The sequence below is a fragment of the Astyanax mexicanus genome, chromosome 4 (assembly GCF_023375975.1).
Source record: "Astyanax mexicanus isolate ESR-SI-001 chromosome 4, AstMex3_surface, whole genome shotgun sequence".
In the NCBI taxonomy this organism is placed as follows: Eukaryota; Metazoa; Chordata; class Actinopteri; order Characiformes; family Acestrorhamphidae; genus Astyanax; species Astyanax mexicanus.
Genome location: NC_064411.1, coordinates 23064323 through 23089756, shown reverse-complemented (window position 1 = coordinate 23089756; position 25434 = coordinate 23064323). Strand labels below are relative to the sequence as shown.

Below are 25434 nucleotides of genomic sequence, written 5' to 3'. Positions count from 1 at the left end.
AAAGCTAAAGAGTGGGCCACCGCCCTCTGGTCTGCTAACAGTGAGATTTTGCTCTCAGAGGCTCAGTTTTTAGCTCAGTTTAAAGCGGCGTTTGACCACCCTGCTGCCGGAAAAGAGGTGGGTTTGCAGCTGTGCGAGCTCAAACAGGGCACCCGTTCTGCGGCTAGTTATGCACTCGACTTCCGCACTCTTGCTGCGGGCAGCGGCTGGAGTGACCCAGCGCTGAAAACAGTATTTCAGAAGGGATTGCGGGAGGATCTGCAGGCTGAGCTAGTCTTTCGAGGACAAGATCTAAACCTCAACCAGCTAATCGACTCAGCAATCGCTCTTGATAACCTTCTGCGCGGCAAACGGAGGCTCACTAAGGAGTTCAGACCGCTCACCAGTCAACCAAGCCCCGCCCCCCTTGATGACTTTGAACCCATGCAATTGGGACGCGCCCGTCTCACTCCTGAGGAGAAGCAGAGAAGGAGAAGGGAGGGGCTTTGTATGTATTGCGGCCAGAAGGGCCATATATGCGCTTCCTGCCCGGCCCGTCCCAGTACCGCTGGGACGGGCGAGGTGAGTGTGTGTCTGTTCTCTACTAATTTAAAGCAAATGTCAATTCCTGTACAGATTACAATGCACTTAAACAATTTTTCTGTTTTAGCCCTTGTAGATTCTGGGGCTGCCGGAAATTTTATGGATGCAGGACTGGCCAACCGTCTGCAGATTCCACTGCTATCCATGGACACCCTACTGAAGATTAAAGCTCTGGATGGACGTCCTTTGGGGAAAGGAACTGTATCCAAACAGACTATGGAGGTGTGCCTGAAGGTTGGCCTGTTTCATCAGGAGACTTTGAAATTTCTAATTATTGAGTCCCCTGATCACCCTGTTATTTTAGGTTATAGTTGGTTAGCTCAACATGATCCCCTAATATCCTGGAAGCAAGGGGAGATTCTTAAATGGAGTGACTATTGTCAAAGCCACTGTCTGACCATGCCCTGTCTAGCTACTACTGTCGAGAGCCCTGACCAGTTTAGCCTAGTATCTGTTCCAGACTGTTATCTAGATCTCAGGTAGGGCTGCCACAAACGATTATTTTTATAGTCGACTAATCACCGATTATTTTTTATGATTAGTCGACTAATCGGATCATACGTTAATTGAATATAAAACACAGTTTATCACAATAGAATGCAGCTGCTATTATACAACCAACATTAGATTTCAGCTATATGCTAACTAAAAATAAAAACAATTAAAATCATAGTTCATTAAACCTTTAATGAAATATGCAGCTTGTTGTAACAGACAATTATTTTACTGTTTAGCATAAAGTGTAAACAACTGTGTAAAATAAGGATAAGGCACTGGCATTTATGAAACATCTCAACCGTGAGGTTGTTTGAACTATTATGAAAAAAAAGTATATTAATAAAAAATGCCTCTCTGTCCAGATATTGTGTACATTACCGTACACAGGGCAGCGGTCTGCACAGATCTGATTGGCAGAGGAGAGCGTTTGGTGATTTTACACCACACATGACTGATCTGTGAGTTTACTGCACCGAAAAGCACTGAAAACAGAAGCCACTGTCAGAATGAAATCCTTCTCTGTAGTTTATTGGTTTGGGACGGCATTTGTGACAACGTCTGGGTCCGGATCCGGATTGCGGTCCGCCTATTAGTGACCTCTGTTTTAAAGCTATCAAGATGAGTAAGTTAAGTACTAAGTTAACGCTCTCTTTACGCTAATTTTAGCAGCTAAATAGCAATTTAGCTTCTTCGTCATTTAATCAGCCACAACATGCCTCCTTTTCAGGTGCTCGTGCATCGCGGTTGTGCTGCCGAGGAAGGCAAGTTCTTCATTGCAGATATTGCATTGCACGCGTTTCACTTTTATTTTCTTGGTGATCCCACACTTTTGAGTTCTGTAGCGGGGTAGCCATGAAACCAGAGCCTGTCTGTATAATGTCCTGAGATGTCGTCCACTACCTACCCCGGTTTCCACTACTGCGCATGTGCGTCCAGGACAGAAAGGCAGTCGCAGCAGTTTGGAGAGAAAAACAAAGAAAAAAAAAAAAAACGACTAATCGACTATTAAATTAGTCGTCGACTATTTTAATAGTCGACATAATCGTGACTAGTCGACTAATCGTGGCAGCCCTAATCTCAGGGAGGTATTTAGTAAGGAACGTGCCACAAAGTTACCTCCACACAGGCCCTGGGACTGTTCCATTGACCTTCTCCCCAACACCACACCCCCACGCAGCCGAGTGTACCCCTTGTCTGAACCTGAAACCCAAGCCCTAGAAACATATATTGATGAAGCTTTAGCTATGGGCCATATTAGACCCTCCACGTCACCCTGCGCTGCTGGATTCTTTTTTGTGGAGAAAAAAGACGGAGGCCTTCGCCCTTGTATAGATTACCGGGGTCTTAATGCCATTTCTGTGAAAAACCCCTACCCTTTGCCATTAGTCCCATCTGCCTTAGAAAAACTGAGAAACGCACAGTGGTTTACCAAGCTCGACCTCAGAAGTGCCTACAACTTAATCAGGATCAAAGAAGGTGATGAATGGAAGACAGCTTTTGTTACCACAAGGGGGCACTATGAATATTTGGTTATGCCATATGGCCTGTCTGGTGCACCATCTGTTTTCCAAGCCTTTGTTAACGAAGTACTTCGGGACATGATAGACCAATGGGTATTGTATTTATGGATGATATCTTGGTCTACTCATCATCCTTGAAGAATCATGTTAACCATGTAAGAGCTGTGCTACAAAAACTGCTAGATCATCAGTTATTTGTCAAGTCAGAGAAATGCGAGTTTCATGTCCAGGAACTCTCCTTTTTGGGGTACACCATACGCCCAGGAGGAGTTAGCATGAATTTGGACAAGGTCAATGCTGTGGTCAACTGGCCGAGACCTAGAACTGTAAAAGAGCTACAACGTTTCTTGGGCTTCGCAAACTTTTATCGTCGCTTCATCAGAGGGTTTAGTTCTGTAGCAGCTCCACTCACCTCGCTACTCAAAGGTAACAGCAAAGTTTTGGATTGGTCCACTACTGCAGAACAAGCCTTCACTGCATTGAAAGGTAAATTCACCACTGCCCCCATTCTTCAGCACCCCAACCCAGAACTACCCTTTGAGGTAGAAGTGGATGCCTCTGACACTGGAGTTGGAGCCATTTTATCCCAAAGGTCAGGAACACCACCAAAGTTACACCCATGTGCTTACTTCTCTCGCAAGCTGAATCCTGCTGAAAAAAATTATGACGTGGGCAACAGAGAACTTTTGGCTATGAAGTATGCCTTGGAGGAGTGGAGGCATTGGTTAGAGGGTGCTAGACATCCTTTTTTGATCTTCACAGATCATCGCAACCTTGAGTACATTAGGTCTGCTAAGAGGCTTAATTCCAGGCAGGCACGCTGGTCTTTGTTTTTCAGTCGCTTCAACTTCTCTGTGACTTATCGACCTGGATCCAAGAATGGAAAAGCCGATGCATTATCTCGTATGCACACAGACTCTAACAATGTATGCATTAATGACCCTGAAACTATTCTTCCCCCCTCCAGAGTAGTAGCTCCTGTCATGTGGGATATTGACAGCGAAATCCAGCTTGAACAAGCCAATGACCCCATTCCCGAAAACTGTCCAGAGGGTAAGACCTATGTACCAACGACCATGCGTAACCGTATACTTAATTTGGTTCATTCCTCTCCCAGCACAGGGCACCCGGGGATACAACGCACCACTGATCTGTTACTTCGCAAGTACTGGTGGCCCACTTCCGTGGAGGACACTGCACGGTTTGTGCGAGACTGTAAGGTATGTGCTCAGAGCAAATCACCAAGATCACCTCCTGCTGGGTTACTGGTTCCACTGGAAATACCAAGGCGCCCCTGGTCACACCTCGGTATTGACTTCATTACTGACTTACCTCCATCTCAGGGTTTCACTACAATCCTAGTTATAATTGATAGATTCTCTAAGTCCTGCAGATTGGTTCCCCTTTGCAAATTACCCACTGCCTGGGAAATGGCAGAGACAATATTTGAAAATGTGTTTAGGTTTTATGGCTTGCCGGAGGACATTGTGTCAGACAGAGGCCCTCAGTTCACTTCACAAGTGTGGAGAGCATTCTGCAAAATGCTTAACATTCATGTAAGTCTCACCTGGGGTGTGGGTTGGGTGGTTGTTCGGGGCCGGGTTGGCTGCTTCCCTAGGTTGCCGCTGGCTCTGTACTGGTATGTATGTTCTGTGTGTGTGACTGGTGTGCGTGACTGGTGTGTGTGACTGGTCTGTGAGTGATTGTGCACGTGTGTGACGGGTGTATATGCGACGGGTGTATGTGTGACGGATGTGTGTGTGACGGGTGTGTGAATGCGCATGTGTGCGTGAACAGTTGGTCCTGGGTTAGGGGCTGACTGAGCCTGGACACCTGTGGGACATGGTTGCGGAGGGCGGGTTTTTGCCCCCCCTCCCGCTCCACGCTGCTCTCCGCCGATCGTCACTGCCGTCCCTAGGGGGGTGGGCGTCCGTGGGTCCCTGGGTGCGTGGCCGGATGCCCTAATGTGGTCTCTGGCCCGCCCCCTTGGTGGCCGTGGCCTGGGGGTGGCTTGGGCCCCCTTGGCGTGGGGGGGGGCCTGCCGGGTGTCGGGCTGTTCCCGGGTGCTTGGGATCTCGGGGGCCGCATGCTCGGCTCGTGCAGGGGATGCTGGCCTGCCGGGGGGGTGGGCTGCTCGCTTCCTTTGGCTCTCTGGACTCTTGCTCTTTGCCCATGGGGGCTTCGTCTGGAGTCTCCCCCGTCCTCATCTGGGGTGTGCGCATGGTTACCATCGGGATGTGTGGCCGCGGGTCTTCTGGGCTCCTAATGGGCTGTGGATGGTTTGGGTCCACTGGGTTCCTCCCTATCTGCCTCTGGATCGCAGGGGCATGATGGCGGTTTCTTGCCTCCATTGTGGTAGGCATTTCATGACATAATCCGTAACACATGACATATTTTTGCAAAAAAAAAACAATAGAATAGAAGTAACTGTGCGTGTGTGTGTATGTATTTATGTGTATGTATTAATAGAAAATTAATTAATTAATTAAAGCAGCAAGTGTGCACAGTAGCAGCGCAGAAAAAGCCACAGATAGTAAAGCAGCAAGAGTGCACACTAGCAGTGCAGAGAAAGCCACAGTTAGTAAAGCAGCAAGAGTGCACAGTAGCAACGCAGAGAGAGCCACAGACAGTAAAGCAGCAAGAGTGCACACTAGCAGTGCAGAAAAAGCCACAGATAGTAAAGCAGAGAGAATGCACAGTGGCAACGCAGAGAAAGCCACAGATAGTAAAGCAGAGAGAGTGCACAGTAGCAACCCAGAGAAAGCCACATATAGTAAAGCACGTGAGTGCACACTAGCATCGCAGAGAAAGCCACAGATAGTAAAGCAGAGAGAGTGCACAGTAGCAGTGCAGAGAAAGCCACACTTAGTAAAGCAGCAAGAGTGCACAGTAGCAGTGCAGAGAGAGCCACAGACAGTAAAGCAGCAAGAGTGCACACTAGCAGTGCAGAAAAAGCCACAGATAGTAAAGCAGAGAGAATGCACAGTGGCAACGCAGAGAAAGCCAAAGAGAGTAAAGCAGAGAGAGTGCACAGTAACAACGCAGAGAAAGCCACAGAGAGTAAAGCAGAGAGAGTGCACAGTAGCAGCGCAGAGATAGCCACAGATAGTAAAGCAGCGAGAGTGCACACTAGCAGTGCAGAGAAAGCCACTTGTAGTTAAGCAGCGAGAGTGCACAGTAGCAATGCAGAGAAAGCCACAGATAGTAAAGCAGCAAGAGTGCACAGTAGCAACTCTGGAACTGTCTCTAGAACAATAGGTGCAGGGAGTTCTTTATAATATTCCTCCTGAATTAATTGTCTTTTTGCTTCCTCTATATAGGCGTCCCTATCCATAATTACTGTGGCGCTGCCTTTATCATCGGGTTTAATGATAATGGAGTTATCACAGCGTAATTGTAGTAGGGACTGCTGCTCCTCTAGATTGAGGTTAGGGGTTTCACTATTGTTCCAGGGTAAGTTTTTTACTGCATATTTGTCAGCTCTTATGATTTTTCTAGTTGTGTTAGGAACCTGAGAGAGATTTTGGGGTGAAAGGAGGAGGATTATTAAGACCTGTCAGTATTTCCTGTTCCTCCAGTTTGAGGCTTTTGGAAAAATTTATCAGGGGATTCAGATAACTGCCCCTGGAAATGTATCCGCTGCTGCCTTTATAGCTCTGCATCTCCATCTGGAGTTGGACCCCACGGGAATGACCGGCCTAGCCTTAGACTGCAGTGCCACATTTTCCTGGTGGTGGTGTGCACGTATTAGATTAAATAAGTGTTTCATCAGTGTGCTAAAATTATTGTATTCTGTGCTTTTTTCATGTGGTTTATTTTAGTGTGTTTACTTTTTCTTAATTTATTGTTTTTTTGCTTTTCTTCCCTACAGGTGCAGTAAGAGTTGGTGTATTTCCCCTCCCATGATGGGGATGAGGTTCATGCCTGTTTGAACCCCCATGTTGAATGGCCAAATTGGTTGGCTAAGAGGTTTGTCCCCCCTTTGTTGCAAAGTTATGGTTCTAAACTGAATCTTCTTCAGGCACAGACTTGCCAAAAAATGAGAGTGGGTTATTTTGGGGGCTTTTAATTTGACGTGTAGTCAAAATTGACCAAAACAAATGTAAAAAATAAGAATATTTTAGTATAGTGTAAGTACTTTTATACTGTTTGGATCGGACAATGTCCAATATAGAAGCAAAAACAAAATATTTTTTTTTTCCAAAAAATTTAGATTTAGATGTGAAATAAATATAATAAAAGTAATGAAATCAAATAAAAGGTTTTGTAATGGCTTTCTAATAAGAAGCACAGGTGTGTTTGAGTGTTTGTCCGAGCAGCAGAAGCTGTGAAATGGGCAGATGGGAGTTTTACTTACACTAAAGTTTTCTGAGGGCAAAAAGAAAAGTGACTGATTCAGAGAAACAACCAATCAAATTAAATTAGAGGCGGACAAAATGCGTCATCTGCTAAATGAAAAAAGACTGGGCAGTTGGATCCAGCCATCTTGGAGGTGCAGAAAAGATGCACACTTTGTGAAGGTAAGATTTTTTTATTTAAAAAATATTAATTTAGTGAACAGGAAGGTTTTAAGTGGTGTGCATTTTCAGGCTAATTGGCTCGCAGGATTAGCTACTTAACCTAGCTAGCTAACCCATAGCTACCATAGTTTACAGTATCTTTGATAGTCAGCTAGCCAAAAACAAAATTTTAGGCTACTTAGCTAGCTAGCAAGTTTATATACTTATATTCATAGTTTAAAGTAGTGTTGATAAAGTCAGCCAGCCATTTATCATCTATTAAACAAAATTCACAGTCTAATATAACCTACACTTATATGAAATGAGGGTTTATCAGACAAAATATTAAAAACAGTTTTTAAATTATGATTTTTTTTTATTAAGGTAAATAAATCAAGAACAATATGTGAGGGAAATTGAGACTATTAATCCATTTTAAATGATGTATTTCATTGAACACTGTGTTGAAGATTTAACACAAATAAGAGATGACTGTAACATGTATGGATGTTTCTAGAATGTCTGTCCCTCCTAGAAAGTGGTATAAACATGGTTGTAAAGAAAATGAGAGCCAGATCATGCTCTCATCTATCATCTATCATTTGTCTTGTAAACTGTATGTCCTAACCCTGTATGTATGTCTTTGTCTTTTCCAATAAATGTATTTTGTAATTACAATGACTGGTTGGATCGACTCAAGTTATACTCACCGCAGCTCAGTATCCCAATTTCCTCCACACATACAAGCTCAGTTCTCTGTTCCAGTAGTTTAGAATGTGCAGTCAGCCTACATAATCAAGATCGAGTCAGCATTGCCCACCCAGATGCAGGAGGTCTTTTCTGATCTTGAGGGTCCAGTCATGGCTCAATCTATGGAATTACTGGACTCTAAGGAACCAGATGCAGACATTTTTGAATGTCCAGTCAGGAGTTCAAGCCAACATCAGTTCTGAGATGACCCACATATGCAGTGTTACTCCAATGTGCGTCCTCCAATGTTTTCACAGTGGTGCCAGCTTGTCAGTAGAACTACAATAAATATAGCCTAGAAAATCCATTTTAAACTAAAAGGTAAACATACATTCTTACATGAGTTTCTTCATGTTCATGTATACAGTGTACTTCCCTGCAATCCATACGCTGATCTCAGATCAGATACCGTGAAGATCTCTTTGTTGAAGGCACCTTTGGACGTGTTTTCAAAGGACCTCCGCTAACATAAAAAATTGTGTGGTACTGGAGGGTGCCAAGAAGCAGATATTGATGAAGTGCTTTTATAGACCGTTTTAATGAGGGAAAACAACAGCAAAGTTACTGCGCATGTCTGTTCCTTTGACGCTTCAGGTGGCGCTATTTTAAAATGAGGGAAAAGTTGTGAGCCGACACTGTAACTGCATGGCAGGTTAGCAGTGTAAAAAATGAAAGCAGGCGTGTTTATTATGGAGGACTAAAAATGACAGAAGTATAAATAAATAAATGCACATATAAATATATAAATAAATGCACATATATATGAATAAATAAATATATAATTAAAAAAAATACACTTATAAATAATTGTATAGGTAAATAATAAATTAATACTTATGTGGAAATAAATTAATCAATAAATGTTGAAATAAATAAATGAACATATAAATAAATACATAAATGTACATATAAATTAATAAATATATAAATATTTACCTATGCAATTATTTATGCATGTATTTATTTATTCATTTATAAGGTTTAAATTAAGAAGTTACGTGCACTGTTTTGAACGCAGTTTACCGCTAAACGGAAGTGTCCTAGGAACAGCTACGTCACTTCCTACGCTCATGAATATTCATCTGAAATGGTCTATAACAAGCTTCAGAAATCTGGCAGAATGACAGAATGTTTTAATGCATTCTTACATGTATAGAATGCGAAACTAAATTGAAATCTGTTCAGTGTAGCGAACTCAGCAGTTTAATACCTGGTGCTAATTAAGATGTTAAATTAATTGAATTAGATTAATTAATTAGTTAATTAATCAATTAATTAATAACACATGACATATCAGGGGCGTGTCTTCTTCTACCAGGAACAGTAATTTTCATAACCAAGTTATACAGAAAACACACTGAAATTACAGGTTTTGTAATGTAAAAAGAATTTTATTAAATCACACAGATACGAGTTAATAATCCATTAAAATGTCATAAATGTAGCTATTAGATATAAAATCACAGTGTATGAAGATAAATGAGAATTAAAAGAAAAACATTTTATAATCTCGGTATAGTAAGGAATGACTTGTCAGATTAATGAAAATTAATAAGTGGGGATTTCTAAAGGATGAACTAAGTTATTTTAAGTCTACAAAGCCGGTTCTTATTTACAACCAAGCAACTGAAAAGGAGTTATCTATACTACAGGGAGATTTATGGATTCAACCAAACCAAAACCATTTGCCAGCTCTGCCTTACTCTGAGACGTTAAAGTGGGCCTGCATTGGTGCCGTCCGTCTGTAGCGTGGTCGTCTGTTTCTTCACCCTGAGAAAGAATCACGTGAGTCTGTCTGCAAGATGGTTTGACTTCCTGGTGTCAGCACGGAGTCCCTTCAGAACCCACAAGAAAATCCCTTCACTCTCAGCTGGTTTGCTGGTCGCTTCCGGACTGGTGGCTTCTGGGTTGAGCCTGACGGTCTCTGTTCAGCTGAAACTTTGTATGCATAATGCGTGGCTTCATAGATCGTAAAACTGCTTTAGTTGTCTTAACTAAGAAAGCTAGTATTATTATGCTTAAAGCTCACCTTCCGTCATTTTTTCTTTCATTTTAAAATGTCTAGTTGTGGTCTCTAGTATGAATGAATGACATGTGAGCCGTTTTTGTAAAAAAAAAGTGCTCAGGTGTCTCTGTATAGCTCTTTTTTAATGGACTGTTTTAGGGGTGTGTCCAAAATGACCGGATTCCAGCTTTGCTCATGAATATTCATACATGCAAACAGCAGGCAAATATCTCTCCTCTGATTGGCTAGGAGCACTGCGACGCCCCTCCAACTGATGAGTGGTGATGTTGCGTCGCTTCAGCTCCGCCTCTGGGAGTTTCTCGAGCCAAGGTGGGCTGGTCTGTGAGTTTCTGCCTACGTAGGCAGAAAGATAATTCAAAATTCACCCGTTTTTCGGAGGGGGGGGAGGGGGGATTTCTTTGCTTAGCTCCTGCAGACAATGGGGGCTGCAAAACAGTTTAATGTGCAGGTGTACACATTCAACTCGGAGAGACCAACTGTATTCCACAAAAAAACAAGAAAAATCAGATTTTCGCGGAAGGTGAGCTTTAAAGAAGGTTAAATGAGTTGCACTAAGAATGCTAAGCTATCGCTAAACTGAAGCTAAAATGCTAAACTAAACTAAAGGAGTGTTACAACCCCATTTATTTGTCTAGGGATAAGAGGGGTATGTAACATTGTGGATAAGTTTAATGAGTGTATGGGTGTGTGAAACTGTGAGGGAGAAAACCACAGACCAGAGAAATTTAAATTTAACCATTTACTGAAGTCACAAATCAATATATACAGTGACAAAATCCAAGTCCAATATTTACAAAAATACAAAGTTCTCAAAAAGATACTTAAATGAAAACAAAAGAAGGGCTGAACTCAGGACGGCACCAAAGAAAAGAACTTAACAAAACAAACCAAATCCCTAAGCTAACTTAACAAAAAGAATAACAACTTATCTAATGAAACAAGAATTAAAAGAAAAACATTTTATAATCTCGGTATAGTAAGGAATGACTTGTCAGATTAATGAAAATTAATAAGTGGGGATTTCTAAAGGATGAACTAAGTTATTTTAAGTCTACAAAGCCGGTTCTTATTTACAACCAAGCAACTGAAAAGGAGTTATCTATACTACAGGGAGATTTATGGATTCAACCAAACCAAAACCATTTGCCAGCTCTGCCTTACTCTGAGACGTTAAAGTGGGCCTGCATTGGTGCCGTCCGTCTGTAGCGTGGTCGTCTGTTTCTTCACCCTGAGAAAGAATCACGTGAGTCTGTCTGCAAGATGGTTTGACTTCCTGGTGTCAGCACGGAGTCCCTTCAGAACCCACAAGAAAATCCCTTCACTCTCAGCTGGTTTGCTGGTCGCTTCCGGACTGGTGGCTTCTGGGTTGAGCCTGACGGTCTCTGTTCAGCTGAAACTTTGTATGCATAATGCGTGGCTTCATAGATCGTAAAACTGCTTTAGTTGTCTTAACTAAGAAAGCTAGTATTATTATGCTTAAAGCTCACCTTCCGTCATTTTTTCTTTCATTTTAAAATGTCTAGTTGTGGTCTCTAGTATGAATGAATGACATGTGAGCCGTTTTTGTAAAAAAAAAGTGCTCAGGTGTCTCTGTATAGCTCTTTTTTAATGGACTGTTTTAGGGGTGTGTCCAAAATGACCGGATTCCAGCTTTGCTCATGAATATTCATACATGCAAACAGCAGGCAAATATCTCTCCTCTGATTGGCTAGGAGCACTGCGACGCCCCTCCAACTGATGAGTGGTGATGTTGCGTCGCTTCAGCTCCGCCTCTGGGAGTTTCTCGAGCCAAGGTGGGCTGGTCTGTGAGTTTCTGCCTACGTAGGCAGAAAGATAATTCAAAATTCACCCGTTTTTCGGAGGGGGGGAGGGGGGATTTCTTTGCTTAGCTCCTGCAGACAATGGGGGCTGCAAAACAGTTTAATGTGCAGGTGTACACATTCAACTCGGAGAGACCAACTGTATTCCACAAAAAAACAAGAAAAATCAGATTTTCGCGGAAGGTGAGCTTTAAAGAAGGTTAAATGAGTTGCACTAAGAATGCTAAGCTATCGCTAAACTGAAGCTAAAATGCTAAACTAAACTAAAGGAGTGTTACAACCCCATTTATTTGTCTAGGGATAAGAGGGGTATGTAACATTGTGGATAAGTTTAATGAGTGTATGGGTGTGTGAAACTGTGAGGGAGAAAACCACAGACCAGAGAAATTTAAATTTAACCATTTACTGAAGTCACAAATCAATATATACAGTGACAAAATCCAAGTCCAATATTTACAAAAATACAAAGTTCTCAAAAAGATACTTAAATGAAAACAAAAGAAGGGCTGAACTCAGGACGGCACCAAAGAAAAGAACTTAACAAAACAAACCAAATCCCTAAGCTAACTTAACAAAAAGAATAACAACTTATCTAATGAAACAATGAAAACAAAAACTAACTACACTAAACCTAATATAATAAATAAAACATACAGAGAGTGGTGCCCGCCCCTTACCTAGGGTGTTTAACAAAAGAAGGCCTGCGTGATGGAAAATGTATGAGCGCGCTCCTTCTTACCTGTCCAGCACCTAAAAAGAAACAAATAAGCAAACAAAAAACGACTGGCTATTAGCCATTTTAGAACTGATTCTCAGAAATACATAATGGTATGTTGCAGCATTGCAGTATGTTTGGGCCACATGGTTTCTCCCCCATCAAACAGCATGGCCACTGCTCTCCCTCTGTGGTGTCTGTCCCATCTGTCCTCCATTATCCTCTGGTGGCAGACATTAAATAAAAGGAGCTCCACCCACTGTGGAACCTCAGCACCTGGACCACACCCCAGGCTGTACCTGCAGACACACACAAACATACACACAAACATGCCCTGCGTGCATTTGCACGTAACAGGAGCTAAACTCCAAACTCCTCAACAACCACTAAAGACTGAACTGATCCATCTGTAATCCTGGACACTCTCCACTTTCATTCTCCACCGCTACTCTGTCTGTCACTCTCTGACTGAATCTGTTTGGACCTTAAGGCTACCATTGGCTCTGTGGGCTTTGGGGGAGGAGCAACCTACGTGTCTGTGTTTTCATTGGTTTTGGAGCAATTTCTGAGATTTCATATTTTTTAAATTAATAGACCAAACCAAAAGACATCTCAATCAAACAGTGGATCAAAATACAATATTCAGCATACCAATTCATGAGGATAAATTCAAGGAAAATCTTAGAATTGAGTCTAAATAAATGTAAATGATGTGTTTTTCCTACAAATAGGTTGATTCAAGATAACAAAGGATGGTGCATTGTCAAAAAGAAAACAGAGTCATGTTTCTATTTAAACCCAGTTAAAAAATTGAAAAGATAATACAAACATGGTTAAACCACTGATAACCAAATAAAGCAAAATTATCAAATGCTAGTTAAACCTTGTTGATTCAGACTTGACGGTGTATGAAAATGTAATCAGGACAGCATCTATACCCATATACCAGAAGTGGCATATTATTTAGTAGATATTTTGTAAAATAACTTTTTATTTAGTTAATGTATATTCTTATTTGTTCTTCTTTTTGAGAAATTCTCTTCGCCTGGCCTGTTGATCAGAATTTATGACGGGTGTGAGAGAGATCAGTTTACACCACAGAATTTCAGCTTACAAGGCTGGGAATGGAAGCTTTTGGAGCTTTGAACATTTCTTTTAACTAAATGAGTCTTATTTTCTCAATGCTTTGCAGGACTAACCAAGCATAAACTCTTAAATTGCAGCAACACTTTGTGGATTGCGTTTCTGTGGATTTTAGCAAGTTGAATTATATTATATTATATTTGTAGTCGGGTCTTCGCCTTGATGATGGCACTGTTGGTCCACCTCATTTGGGAGACAGTCATAGATGGTGACTAATGTCGTAGAAGTCCAAAGTTTGACGGTTGTCTGAATTAGTGTTCGCTGGAGGAATATGTACAAGGTTTACCAACTAGCATTTAGGTCTCTTGAGAGGACTGGAGAGATAAAAAACTCAGGTATGTCATTTGATATTTAGGCTTGTTTTGTGAAAAGTGCCATCAAGGCTTATTCTAATTCCAGTGCATCCTGGATGGGGTTTGTGGTATGTGTGTGTTCAGGGGGGGGTTAGTAAATTCCTTTAGGCCACCAAAAATAGGTAAAGTGGGTGTAGTGGGTGTTCCAGCGACAAAATCGTTTAGTTGCAAGAATACTACTCTACTCCTAACAACTATGACATCTAAATGTTAAAGACTATGTTAATCTAATGCTAATCTAATGTCTGGAGCAAGCTCTGGCAGTGCCCTCGTTTGAACTTGAACGACCTTCCCTTCTTCAGAACTGAACTCCTACTGTAACTACCCTAAAAACTGAGCTCTGTCTCACAAAGAATGTCCTGGAATATCAAACATACGAGAAAACATAACATGGAATTCAGTAAACATCATCCCTGGATAAGAATAATTTTGCTGAACCTGTAAAATCGATTGTTAAATTCAGTTCATGTTTGTTTCTGGTGGAACGTGTCCCAAGTGACAGAGTAATACATTAGTGTAGGATAAGGTTTTCTGTCAGAAAGATTTAGGATTTGTACTTTTAATTGCCGTGGAACAAATTTGGGATAGTTTTCTCTTCTGTGTTACTGCACTTGTGTTTTTGGAGATGATTCTGTTGAGTAAAACTCTTCCCACACTCTGAGCAGTGATACGGTTTCTCTCCAGTGTGAATGTGCTGGTGAATTTTGAGATTACTCTGTGTAGAAAAACTCTTCCCACAGTCTGAGCAGTGATACGGTTTCTCTCCTGTGTGAATGTGCTGGTGAATTTTGAGATTACTCTGTGTAGTAAAACTCTTCCCACAGTCTGAGCAGTGATACGGTTTCTCTCCAGTGTGAATGCGCTGGTGAATTTTGAGAGTACTCTGTTGATTAAAACTCTTCCCACAGTCTGAGCAGTAATATGGTTTTACTCCTGTGTGAATGCGCTGGTGCAGTTTAAGATGACTCTGTTGATTAAAACTCGTCCCACAGTCTGAGCAGTGATACGGTTTCTCTCCTGTGTGAATGCGCTGGTGTTTTTTGAGAGTACTCTGTTGATTAAAACTCTTTTCACAGTCTGAGCAGTGATACGGTTTCACTCCTGTGTGAATGCGCTGGTGATTTTTGAGATTACTCTGTTTAGTAAAACTCTTTCCACAGTCTGAGCAGTGATACGGTTTCTCTCCTGTGTGAATGCGCTGGTGATTTTTGAGATTACTCTGTTTAGTAAAACTCTTGACAGAGTGCTGATGTTTCTCCATGTCGGGACTTTCCTCTGTTTCCTCTGTCTGTTAAATGTATCAAACAATTTCTGCGTGTTCTGGAGATTCTTCAGGATGGCTTGTGCTTCACCTCTTTCATAGATTTCAGGAGAAATCCTATAATATTTTCATTTCTGAAAAGAAAAAAAAGAAGAAATAATTTAGTGTATTAAAATAAAAGCTTGTTAAGTAACTGAAATTAAGAGACTTAACTAAATCAGTTACACTATATGGTAAATACTGGGACACCTTTATATTACCATAAAAGCTTCTATACTTTTGTCTCATTCTAAATCCATAGACATTATAATATGGAGTTTAGCTCGTTCTGCAGTAGACTGTCAGCAGGCTGCAGCCACAAAATATATGTAGCATAAACTCTGCTGCTGTCCACTACTGAATACCATGTTTGACAAATACTTTAGTATCTCACTTTACACTGAAATACACTAATCCATACAATTAATACTGTACTATATTGACTTCCCTTTTTGTTTACAATAAAGGTGTCATTTTATCTTATGAATATCTTGCTTATAAATATCTGTAATTTCCTGGCTTGCTGAAACTAAGCCCAACTTCATCTCCGGAGCCAGAGAGCAGCAGAAGCTCCAAGACCTGCTGCAGTTTTACAGAAACTAACGTTACCCACAATTTCATCAACTCTAACTAAATGTTACTAAAGCCTGTAAACCAGCTATCTGAACAATATGTATCATGTTTTTTAATCTTTTTACGTTAGCTCAGCCTAGCTAATGAATTAACATTTTCCCTGAAATTTCAATTCCACCTTAAATATCATCACATCTTATTAGTTGTCTTGGAAGTGTAGCTACACATTTAGTAAATAAAATACTGTAGATTTGAAAAGCGATATGACTATTTAAACCCATAAAGTGTTTTTCAGCATTTCACATAGAGATGGGCGATATTACCTAAAACAAAATATTTTACCTACTAAAAATGAAACTACAAACGGTTCAAAACTATATTTACCTTTATTTTGATTTCACCTAAATTTCTTATATGGAGTTCAAGTGCATCTGGCAAATAATAACATTATAAATAGTGATATATATATATATATATATATATACACTGCTAAAAAATTAAAGGAACACTTAAACACAATAACACAATACACAATAACTCCAAGTAAATCAAATTTCTTTGAAAAGAACTGTCCACACTGATTGACAATCAATTTCAATTAACAAAACATACTCAGCAAAGGAGTCGTTCTGCAGGTGGGGACCACAGAGCACTTCAGTACCTATGCTTTCTGGCTGAACTCTCACCCTGCTCCACCCCCCATCCCAATGCTGTCCCCAGCACACAATCACTCATCATCCTGGAAAGGAGAGCAACTTAATGTCAATTGTCTGTATGTCCTGTACATATGCAGTATTGACAATAATAACTACTTGACTTGGCAGTGGGTCAGTAATGGTGTGGGGAGGCATTTCTTTGGAGGGCCTCACAGACATGTGTTCACCAGAGGTAGCCTGCGTGCAGTTAGGTACCGAGACGAGATCCTAAGACCCATTGTGAGACCATATGCTGGTGCAGTGGCCCCTCGGTTCCTCCTAATGCAGGACAATGCTAGACCTCATGTGGCTGGATTGTGTCAGCAGTTCCTGCATGATGAAGGATTTAATGCTATGCTCTTGGGCTGCACGATATATTGTTTAAGCATAGACATTGCGATGTGCGCATGTGCAATAGTCACATCGCGGACCCTGTGATGTCACATGGCTATAAAAACAAACACGCCGCTGCAGTGTTTTGATTCTTGACACAAGAAGTAGATACACAGCATTCTAAGTGAACTGCGCTGACAATAATGCGTCGCCAGCTGCAGCGAAAGGCTATGGAATGGTTGTATGTAAAAACAACTCTTTTCGGAGGTAAACTGAATGTTTCCTACAGTCAATAGTGGACAAAATTTGTGGTAACCTAGTGATGCACTAATGGTGAATTTAAAATGTTTGCTTTGTCTTGGTACATGCCAAGGTCTGCTTGCTAGATCAAGGCTATGATTCAGTGTTGTAAGTTCATTTGTAGAGCTTGTGTGGGCTGTAAATTTGACAAGTTTTTAATATTTTTTTATTACAATACTTACAGGCAACTAGTAATTGGTGGTTGTGCAATATAGGTTCATGTAGTGCAGCCAAGGCTTCTGTTTATAAGGTCAATTTTCCCCTTACATTACTTTTATTTTTATACCTTTAAGTCGTTTTAAAAGCAATACTTTTGTACTTTTACTTAAGCAAAGGTTTGAGTTGATACTTCAACTTCTGCAAAAGTATGTGTAATCCCCAGTATCTATACTTTTACTTGAGTAATGAGTGTGAATACTTTTGACACCCTTGGTTGAGGCATTCTTAGGTTATTAAGCTGTGATTTTAATATCACACTCCTCTATAAGGCTGGGTATCAAAATGGATACCCAAAAGGCGCAGAGCAAAATGTTACTTTGCACAAAACGCGCATAAACACGAAGAGCTCGCGCAGTGCGGCGAAAGCAACCCTGATGGCGCCCTGTCACACACATATTGAGAGCGCACAGAAACGCAGATCATTCCAACTGTTCACACACTGCTGCTGCACTGAAATCTCTCAGCCACTTTGAAATATTGTGAACAATATTATACCCTGAAATATCGTGCCATATAACGCACCTTTTTTTTTGTTTTTTTTTTGTTTTGTTTTTTAGCTAAAGAAAAATTCACATTGTTCTCATTTACCGTTATATATCTACTAAAGACAGATTATATTTGTCCAGTATCATTTATTTTACTTTAATCCTGGATATATGGAGATATTTAGAGTGCATCATTAATATCCTGACATTGTGGATCGTTGACTGTTACAAATCTGATAAAATTGTTGTATTATTTAATATCTCAGTAATGGGTGTGCCATAAATCGTATTAAATAATATATGGCAAATATAAAATTAAAAGTTCATTTTGTTGCAGTAGTGTGTTCTTGAAATATATATATTTTTATTTTAGTGTTTTGTCATATTGGCAAGAGCATCGTTATGGTGAAAATACATAACTGGTACCTTTAGCTAGGTAACTAATGTTAGCTACTGGTTTAAAAAAAATCTGGTAACTTAGGCTAACTAGCTAATGTTAGCTACCGGTTATAAAATGCTGGAATCTTAGCTATCAAGCAAATTTTAGCTACTCTTGCAACTAGCAAACATTAACTAACGGTAATAAAACGCTTGCAGCTAGCTAACATTAGCTACCAGTTATAACATGCTTGCAACTTTAGCTAACTAGCTAACATTAGCTACCAACTATAAAAATGCTGGTACCTTTAGCTAGTAAGCTAGCATCAGCTACCTGTAACAAGTGCTTGCAACTCAAGCTAGCAAGCTAACATTAGCTACTGATTTAAAAAAAAAGCTGGTAACTTTAGCTACCTAGCAAACATTAGCTACCTGTTATAAAGCGCCTGCAACTTTAGCTAGTAAGCAAGCATTAGCTACTGATTGTAAAGCGTTTGCAACTCAAGCTACCTATTTAAAATTAGATAACTGTTATAAAGCTCTTGCAACTTTAGCTAGTAAGCAAGCTTTAGATGCAACTTTAGCTAGCTAGCTAAAATTAGCTGCCTGTTATAAATACTTGCAACTTTAGCTTTCAAGCTAACATTAGATTCTGATTAAAAAACGCTGGTAACTTTAGCTACCGAGCTAAAATTAGCTATCTGTTATAAAGCGCTTGCAACTTTAGCTAGCTACCTAACATTAGCTACCCGGATAAACAATCGCTGATAACTTTAGCTTGTCAGCTAAGTAACTGTTTTTGAACACAAATTTAACGTTATTTTATTCTAGGATATTCTGATAGCCTCACAAAGCTGAAATCAGGTTCTTGTTTGAATTGTTTGTAATGTCCATATTAAGAGTGTTGTTGAGAAATACAGTTTAGCGCTGGTACTTTATGATAATATTCTGACTCAGAACACAATATTTTTTAATGCAAGTAGAATTATAATATATATTTAAAAATAAAATACATTTATTTTAGCCACTGACAGCATGCTTTATACAAGGAGAATAAACAAAACCAGTGGATTTTAGAGGTTTGACTAGAGTTGCTGGGTAAAACAATTTTGCGGTTTATCAATATATTCTGTTTATTCGCCTAGAATAAAAAAGCTGTCAGTAAATTAAATAATGAATTTCTTTATTATGCTACTTTTATTAAACATTGCTTAATATTGTTTGACATATCTACCAAAATCCTTAAAATACAGATAACACTTGCAATAAGTGTACATCAATTAACTGTGCATCCTTCATTACATGTAATAACTGGAAAACAATATGTACTTTTTTTTCCTTTTTACCTGAGTGGCATCTGCAGTTAAGACAGAACTGAATAAATAAATCAAAATAATTATCATTAATAATAAAAAAATAATAATAATAATAGGATTAGCTGATATTCTATAACTCTGCTGGTACAGACAGTGGAAGGAAAACTGAGTCTCGTGTTACTCTCACTTAACTTCTAACAGAGAAGAGAGAAATAAGCTCATAAACTCTTAACTATTACCTAAATCAGTTAATTCTCTACAAAAACACTTTTTAATCTGTCTTATACTCGAATTAATAGCAGCATTTTTAACTTAAAACATGTTTTTAACCACTATTTATTAATAAAACACGGAGCTCAGCACCTACCCGCAGCACAGAAACACACAGACCGCTGCTGAGGTACGGTGGCTCAGAAAGACCAAACGTAGCGTAACTGCAGTTCACCACTAAACAGCAGGGGCCGCCAAAACTTCATTTAACAGCATTAAAGTGCCTCATTTTATAAAGTTCATCTAAAACAAAGGTATTTTATTACTCTGTTACACTTACAACAGTAATAAACGCTGTAAAATCTGTCCTGGTTCTGATCCGCTATCAGTCTGAACCCAGAAGTAGATCCATGCTGAGACTGGACCACTGTGCGTTTGGAGACCCTGATTTTATGACGGATCCAGATCAGATTTAACCCACATTTATCTCAGATTTAGTTCAGATTTATCTCAGATTTAACCCACATTTATCTCAGATTTAGTTCAGATTTATCTCAGATTTAGTTCAGATTTATCTCAGGTGTGTGTTAGTGATGTGGGGGAGGGGGGCAGGAGTGTGAGGCTCCGTTATCCTGTGTATGATCTGTAAAGCCCCCCCATCCCCAGCTCCGCGACCCCCTACTCCATACCTGTCAAGTCTCCCGTTTTGGCCGGGAAACTACCGTATTTTACTCCTCTTTCCCGCCGTCCTCCCGTATTAGTATTTTCCCGTAAATTTCCCGTATTATACTAAATAAAAAAATATATAGGCCACAGGCGACAATGCACTGACCGCTGTGTGTCTCTTAACCAATCGTGGTGCCGGTTCAAGGAGAAAGTCCCGCCTTTCAGGAGAAACAGCCAATCAGCTTGCTGGTTTTGCGGAGAGCTGTTTAGTGTGAGTTCAGGCAGCTAGTCGGAGCAGCTGTCGTTAAAACTAATCTGGATATACGGAGATTTTTCTAAAATAAAGGTAACTAACCATGTAAACTGTGATGAGATTGTTTCTGATAGCTGGTTAAAAAGACTCTTCTCTGAATCAAAACATAAATTAAACCCATTGTGTGTTTAAGACTCAGTTAGCTTAACTTTAGAATTAGCTAGATAGATATTCAGGGTTTGAGAAAAATCTACATATATATATATATATATAATGCCCTGCCCTGATGTGCCTGATCAGCCAATAACTATAATTTCCAAACTCTATTTGTTCAGGGCTAGTTTTAGGGTTTGTTAGAATTTGTTTAAATCTCAAGTATTGTGGTGTAATGTATTATTTAGAAGGGGTAGAAGAGATGGTTGAGCTGGAGAGAGAGAAAATGTGGAGAGGGCTGAAATTAACTGAACTGATCAGGAGTGGACTGAACAATAGAAAGAAGTATTAATGAAAGATTAGTAATTGTGTAGGCCCCTTAGGACTATTATTTACTTATGGAATATATCTGATCCATGTCCTTCTTGTAAATTTGTGCACCCTTCAATTTCATATATATATATATATATATATATATATATATATATATATATATATATATATATATATATATATATATAAAGCACAAGCCCTCGGTTGGGCTGTTGGGGCGGCGGAAAAAATCCCTTATTTTTAAGTCCAAAACTTGACAGGTATGCCCTACTCAAACCCCCCTCCTGTGTCTGTGGGTCAGAGTCAGACTGCTAAGCAGAGCTAGGAGAAGATCCAGTGCTGGTGGTGTAAATGCTGCACATGCTGAAGGTGCTGAAGGTGGTGTGGGTGTAGGAGTGAATGTAGAACAGCGTGATGGAGAGAGAGAGAGAGAGAGAGAGAGAGAGAGAGAGAGAGAGAGAGAGAGAGAGAGAGAGAGAGAGAGAAACTTCTCCATACCTTCTGTAGTTCAGCTGATCCTGCTCTTAATCCGGCGCTGCGGGAGGAACAGATCCGTGACTTTCCCGTCAAAATAAAAGTCCCCTTGTAAAAATATAAAATTTAAAAAGAAGTGATTTTAGCGAGGAGAAGGTCAGGTACGAGGTGGAATTTCACTAGTGTTTTTTTTTAAATAACATTGATTTGCTAATTTTCCAGAAAACTTGCTATTTTACTGTAATAATAAACAATAAAAAATTTAGCAAATGAAAGTAAAAACAAAAACTTAAAACCATTACTGTGGATTATAGTTTCCTGCTGGCCCTTAACTGATACTTTCAGTCATCATAATAACAATAATAATAATAATAATAATAATAATATTAATAATAATATTAATAATAATAATAACAACGCAATAAAGATAAGTAATATGAATACAGAACAATACAGAAGAAAAGAAACATTATGACATCACTCTTTGAGCAACTTTACATTGTTAAAAAATTACACAATTTAACAACCAGCATCATATATTACAGACAAACTTCTAAATGCCACCGATTTTTACTATTCGCCTAGAATAAAACATGCTGTCAGTAACTCAAAGAATTTTTTTCTTTTCTTTTATTAAAGAGTTGTGTCCTGATTCAGAATATATTAATAAAGTGCCAGCACAAAACTGTCTTTTCAACCAACACTAGTTTTAGAACAATTTCTTACCTTTTCTTTTATTATCTATATTATTTAATGTGTTTCAGTTTCAAAAAGCTTTTAGTTGATTTTACGCTTTTTATTTTCTCAAACTAGTTTATAGTATTTTATTTACAGACTCAAAACTGAATTTTATTAAATTTTTAATGGGGCGGTTATTTTGACAGAAAATCTTTTTGGATTCTGGGCAAGCATTGCTAGAATCACAAAGGTCCTGCTACTGATATTGGAGTTACACGCAGAGCTCATTTAAATGATTAAAACTGCAGTTTATAAGATTTAACAATATCTCTGTGGTGCTGAAACAGTTATGGTTGTTCTGTTTTTTTTTTCTGTATAGTTGTACAATTTGTATTCTATAAAGTATCAAACATTTATACAAATACAAATCCAGTACAAACATTTTATCTAAAATTCATTTAAAATATTATGGTTACATTTTCCTTACATTTACCTTCTTGATGTCCTGCAGATTCTTGAAAAGGAGATCGTACTGCAGCAGATCTTGTTTGTTGCTCACCTTGTCTAAAGTCTTACTATTTATGTATTCTGAAAGCTTTCCATAAATTGAGGTCATTCACACCTACTCCCTGTAAAATCACTCTCTGACATCACAATGGACCATCCTGATTTCTGTATAGAAGGGTACTTCACACTAGTAAAAGCGTTTGAATTCATATGCAAATATCAGTTTCAAACTAATTAATTGTAAAATAAATAAGATTTGTTAAAGAGTTTATTTGTTTATAGAATTATAAAAACTTTTTTCAGCTTTTATAATATGAGTCCAGCAAGCATTCTCATTCTACTACAAAATATGAGACTATTTGGGTTCAGATTAAATCTGGTTCTGTGTAGAAATATAAGACAAACACCTCTGGTTGCTTGAGTCACTTAAAACTACCCAACAAATAGCACTTACCAAATTTTACTCAAAGGTCAGAACTATGGTTAAAGTAGAAATTGTGACATTTCTTTTCAACACTTTCTTCAATACAAATATCCATTAGAACTAAGAAATCTTCAGGATTCTTTCAATATGTAAGAGTGTTTTACACCAAGAAACCCTATGTTAACAAGTGATTCTTAATTTGGCTAGTTAAATTGGTATATAATATAATAAAATCATGTAGTCCATATTTAATTTAAAATTGAATAATAAACTTTGATTGCTGAAAATTAACTGAATAAGGTGAGCTTTCACTTAATTGACCAATAGTACAATTTTGACCACCCACCAGAGAAGCACTTACTCCTTGTATTAAATAATTAATGCTTCACTTTGTGATGGTCATCATGAATATTCAAACAATTTTGTAATGACAAAATTTACCATGCAAGTTAACACTGTTCAAAAAATTTACATAAAATTGATACAACCTTTTTAACACTGTGTATGTAATAGAAGCTGTACCAGATGGACCTGATCCTCACTGTTGATGGTAAACTTCAAGTAATGCCCCAACAACCCCAAGCACTTACATTTCAATTTAGGTAAGATGGCTACAGTTCGAGTGGCACTCAGAGATAGAAGAGATAGAAATGTGCACCAGTTTATCAGAAAAATGTATTTCATTGTTAGAGTCACTTTAAACTACCCCAACAAATACCACATAATAATTACTATTGTATAATATACATTTTTAAATGAAATGAATGGAAAGAGTCAAATGAGGACAAAAGATCAATACAAATCTCATGCATTTTACAAGGTACCAAATGAGGCTGATAAAGTATTTGCACAGCTTGTCCATTCTTCTAAAATCAGGTGTTTTTCACTGAAGCTTATCATGCTTTTAATAGAATAAAGTTCCTGCTATGCAGAGAAGGCTTTCTACTGGATTTTGGAGTATTGCTGTAGGGATATGAGTTTATTCAGCACCAAGAGAATTTGTGAGGTCATGTATTGGATGGAGAACAATCACTCCAGAGAATACAGTTCAACTGCTCCACAGACAGTGTTGGGAAGGTTACTTTTAAAATGTAATCCCTTACAGATTACTGATTACATCAATCAAAATGTAATTTGTAACGTAATCAGTTACATTACTTCAAGTGAGTAACGTAATCTGATTACTTTGGATTACTTACAGTATTGTTGTTTTTTTAAGCCTGAATTAATGTAGCAACCACATATTGCATATTATTGTTTTATTTTTTTTCCAATTAACAAATAGATAAACAAATAAAACAGCCTTTCAATCACCCTATAAAAATACTTATGAAACCATTTCATCAAACAATTTTATGAAACACTTCTATAAATTGATGATAAAATCATTAAAAACCATTAAAAACAAACAATGTAACAACAACTGTAAGATATCTCTTTGCAGGTTTGCCACTTTCTGCAGGTGGATTTTTTGCCAGGATTATCTAGGGGTGTAAATCACAAGATTCATTACGATACGATACAATACGATTATTTTAGTCAGCTATACGAAAATGTTTGATACCTCAAATTATGTCACGATACAATTCGATTCGGTTCAATACGATTTAATGTGATTACAATCTGTTCCTTTTTGTAAGAAATTTCATTTAAAATATTATGATTACATTTTCTTTGCATTTACCTTCTTGATTTCCTGCAGGTTCTTGAAAAGGAGATCGTACTGCAGCAGATCTTGTTTGTTGCTCACCTTGTCTAAAGTCTTACTATTTATGTATTCTGAAAGCTTTCCATAAATTGAGGTCATTCACAGCTCCTCCCTGTAAAATCACTCTCTGACATCACAATGGACCATTCTGATTTCTGTATAGAAGGGTACTTCACATTTGATATTCATAGGCAAACGTAAGTTTTAAAACTAAATATAGCTGCAAGCGGCAATAAGCAGGTTCAAGCACCAACTGGCACGATGGTGCCTAATAGAGCATAGGATGATGATGTGTAAGAAAGTCTAATACAATTGGAGACAATCTGTCACATTTAGAGATTCTTAAATGTCTTTCACCTGTTATCAATGTTGAGCAGAGGCTGTTAAACATGATCAGTGCCTAAATTCACAGGCACAATTATTTCTATTATTTATTTAAATTTGTATATTTGAATATTCATCAAGTGAGTTAAAATTAGACAAAAGATCTGCTGCAGTATGATCTGCTTTTGTTAAAATCTGC

At 38.7% G+C, this 25434-nt stretch overlaps 5 protein-coding genes across 15 annotated transcripts in view; 3 read left to right on the top strand and 2 right to left on the bottom strand.

Moving 5' to 3' along the window:
- Positions 1-25434, top strand: part of LOC125780501 (zinc finger protein 239-like) — a 1096042-nt gene that overhangs the window by 799735 nt on the left and 270873 nt on the right. The gene's annotated exons all lie outside the window — the stretch shown is intronic.
- LOC125801407 (zinc finger protein 239-like) overlaps positions 1-25434 on the bottom strand; it is a 162901-nt gene that overhangs the window by 80063 nt on the left and 57404 nt on the right. The window lies entirely within an intron of this gene.
- Positions 1-25434, top strand: part of LOC111188533 (zinc finger protein 239-like) — a 280707-nt gene that overhangs the window by 227756 nt on the left and 27517 nt on the right. The window lies entirely within an intron of this gene.
- The window catches only part of LOC125801342 (zinc finger protein 239-like), a 280707-nt gene that overhangs the window by 227756 nt on the left and 27517 nt on the right, over positions 1-25434 (top strand). The gene's annotated exons all lie outside the window — the stretch shown is intronic.
- LOC111188979 (zinc finger protein 239-like) overlaps positions 13976-25434 on the bottom strand; it is a 69376-nt gene continuing 57917 nt past the window's right edge. The window contains exons 1-2 of one of the 3 annotated variants that reach the window (XM_049478314.1): positions 21619-21643; positions 13976-15301 (exon numbers count right to left, since the gene is read on the bottom strand). In XM_049478314.1, coding sequence (XP_049334271.1) covers positions 14466-15167 — 702 coding nt within the window. In that variant the 5' untranslated portion in view covers positions 15168-15301; positions 21619-21643 and the 3' untranslated portion in view covers positions 13976-14465. Of the gene's footprint in view, positions 15302-19872; positions 19908-21618; positions 21644-25434 lie in introns of those variants that run through there. The other 2 variants (XM_049478315.1, XM_049478316.1) reach the window with 2 other exon arrangements.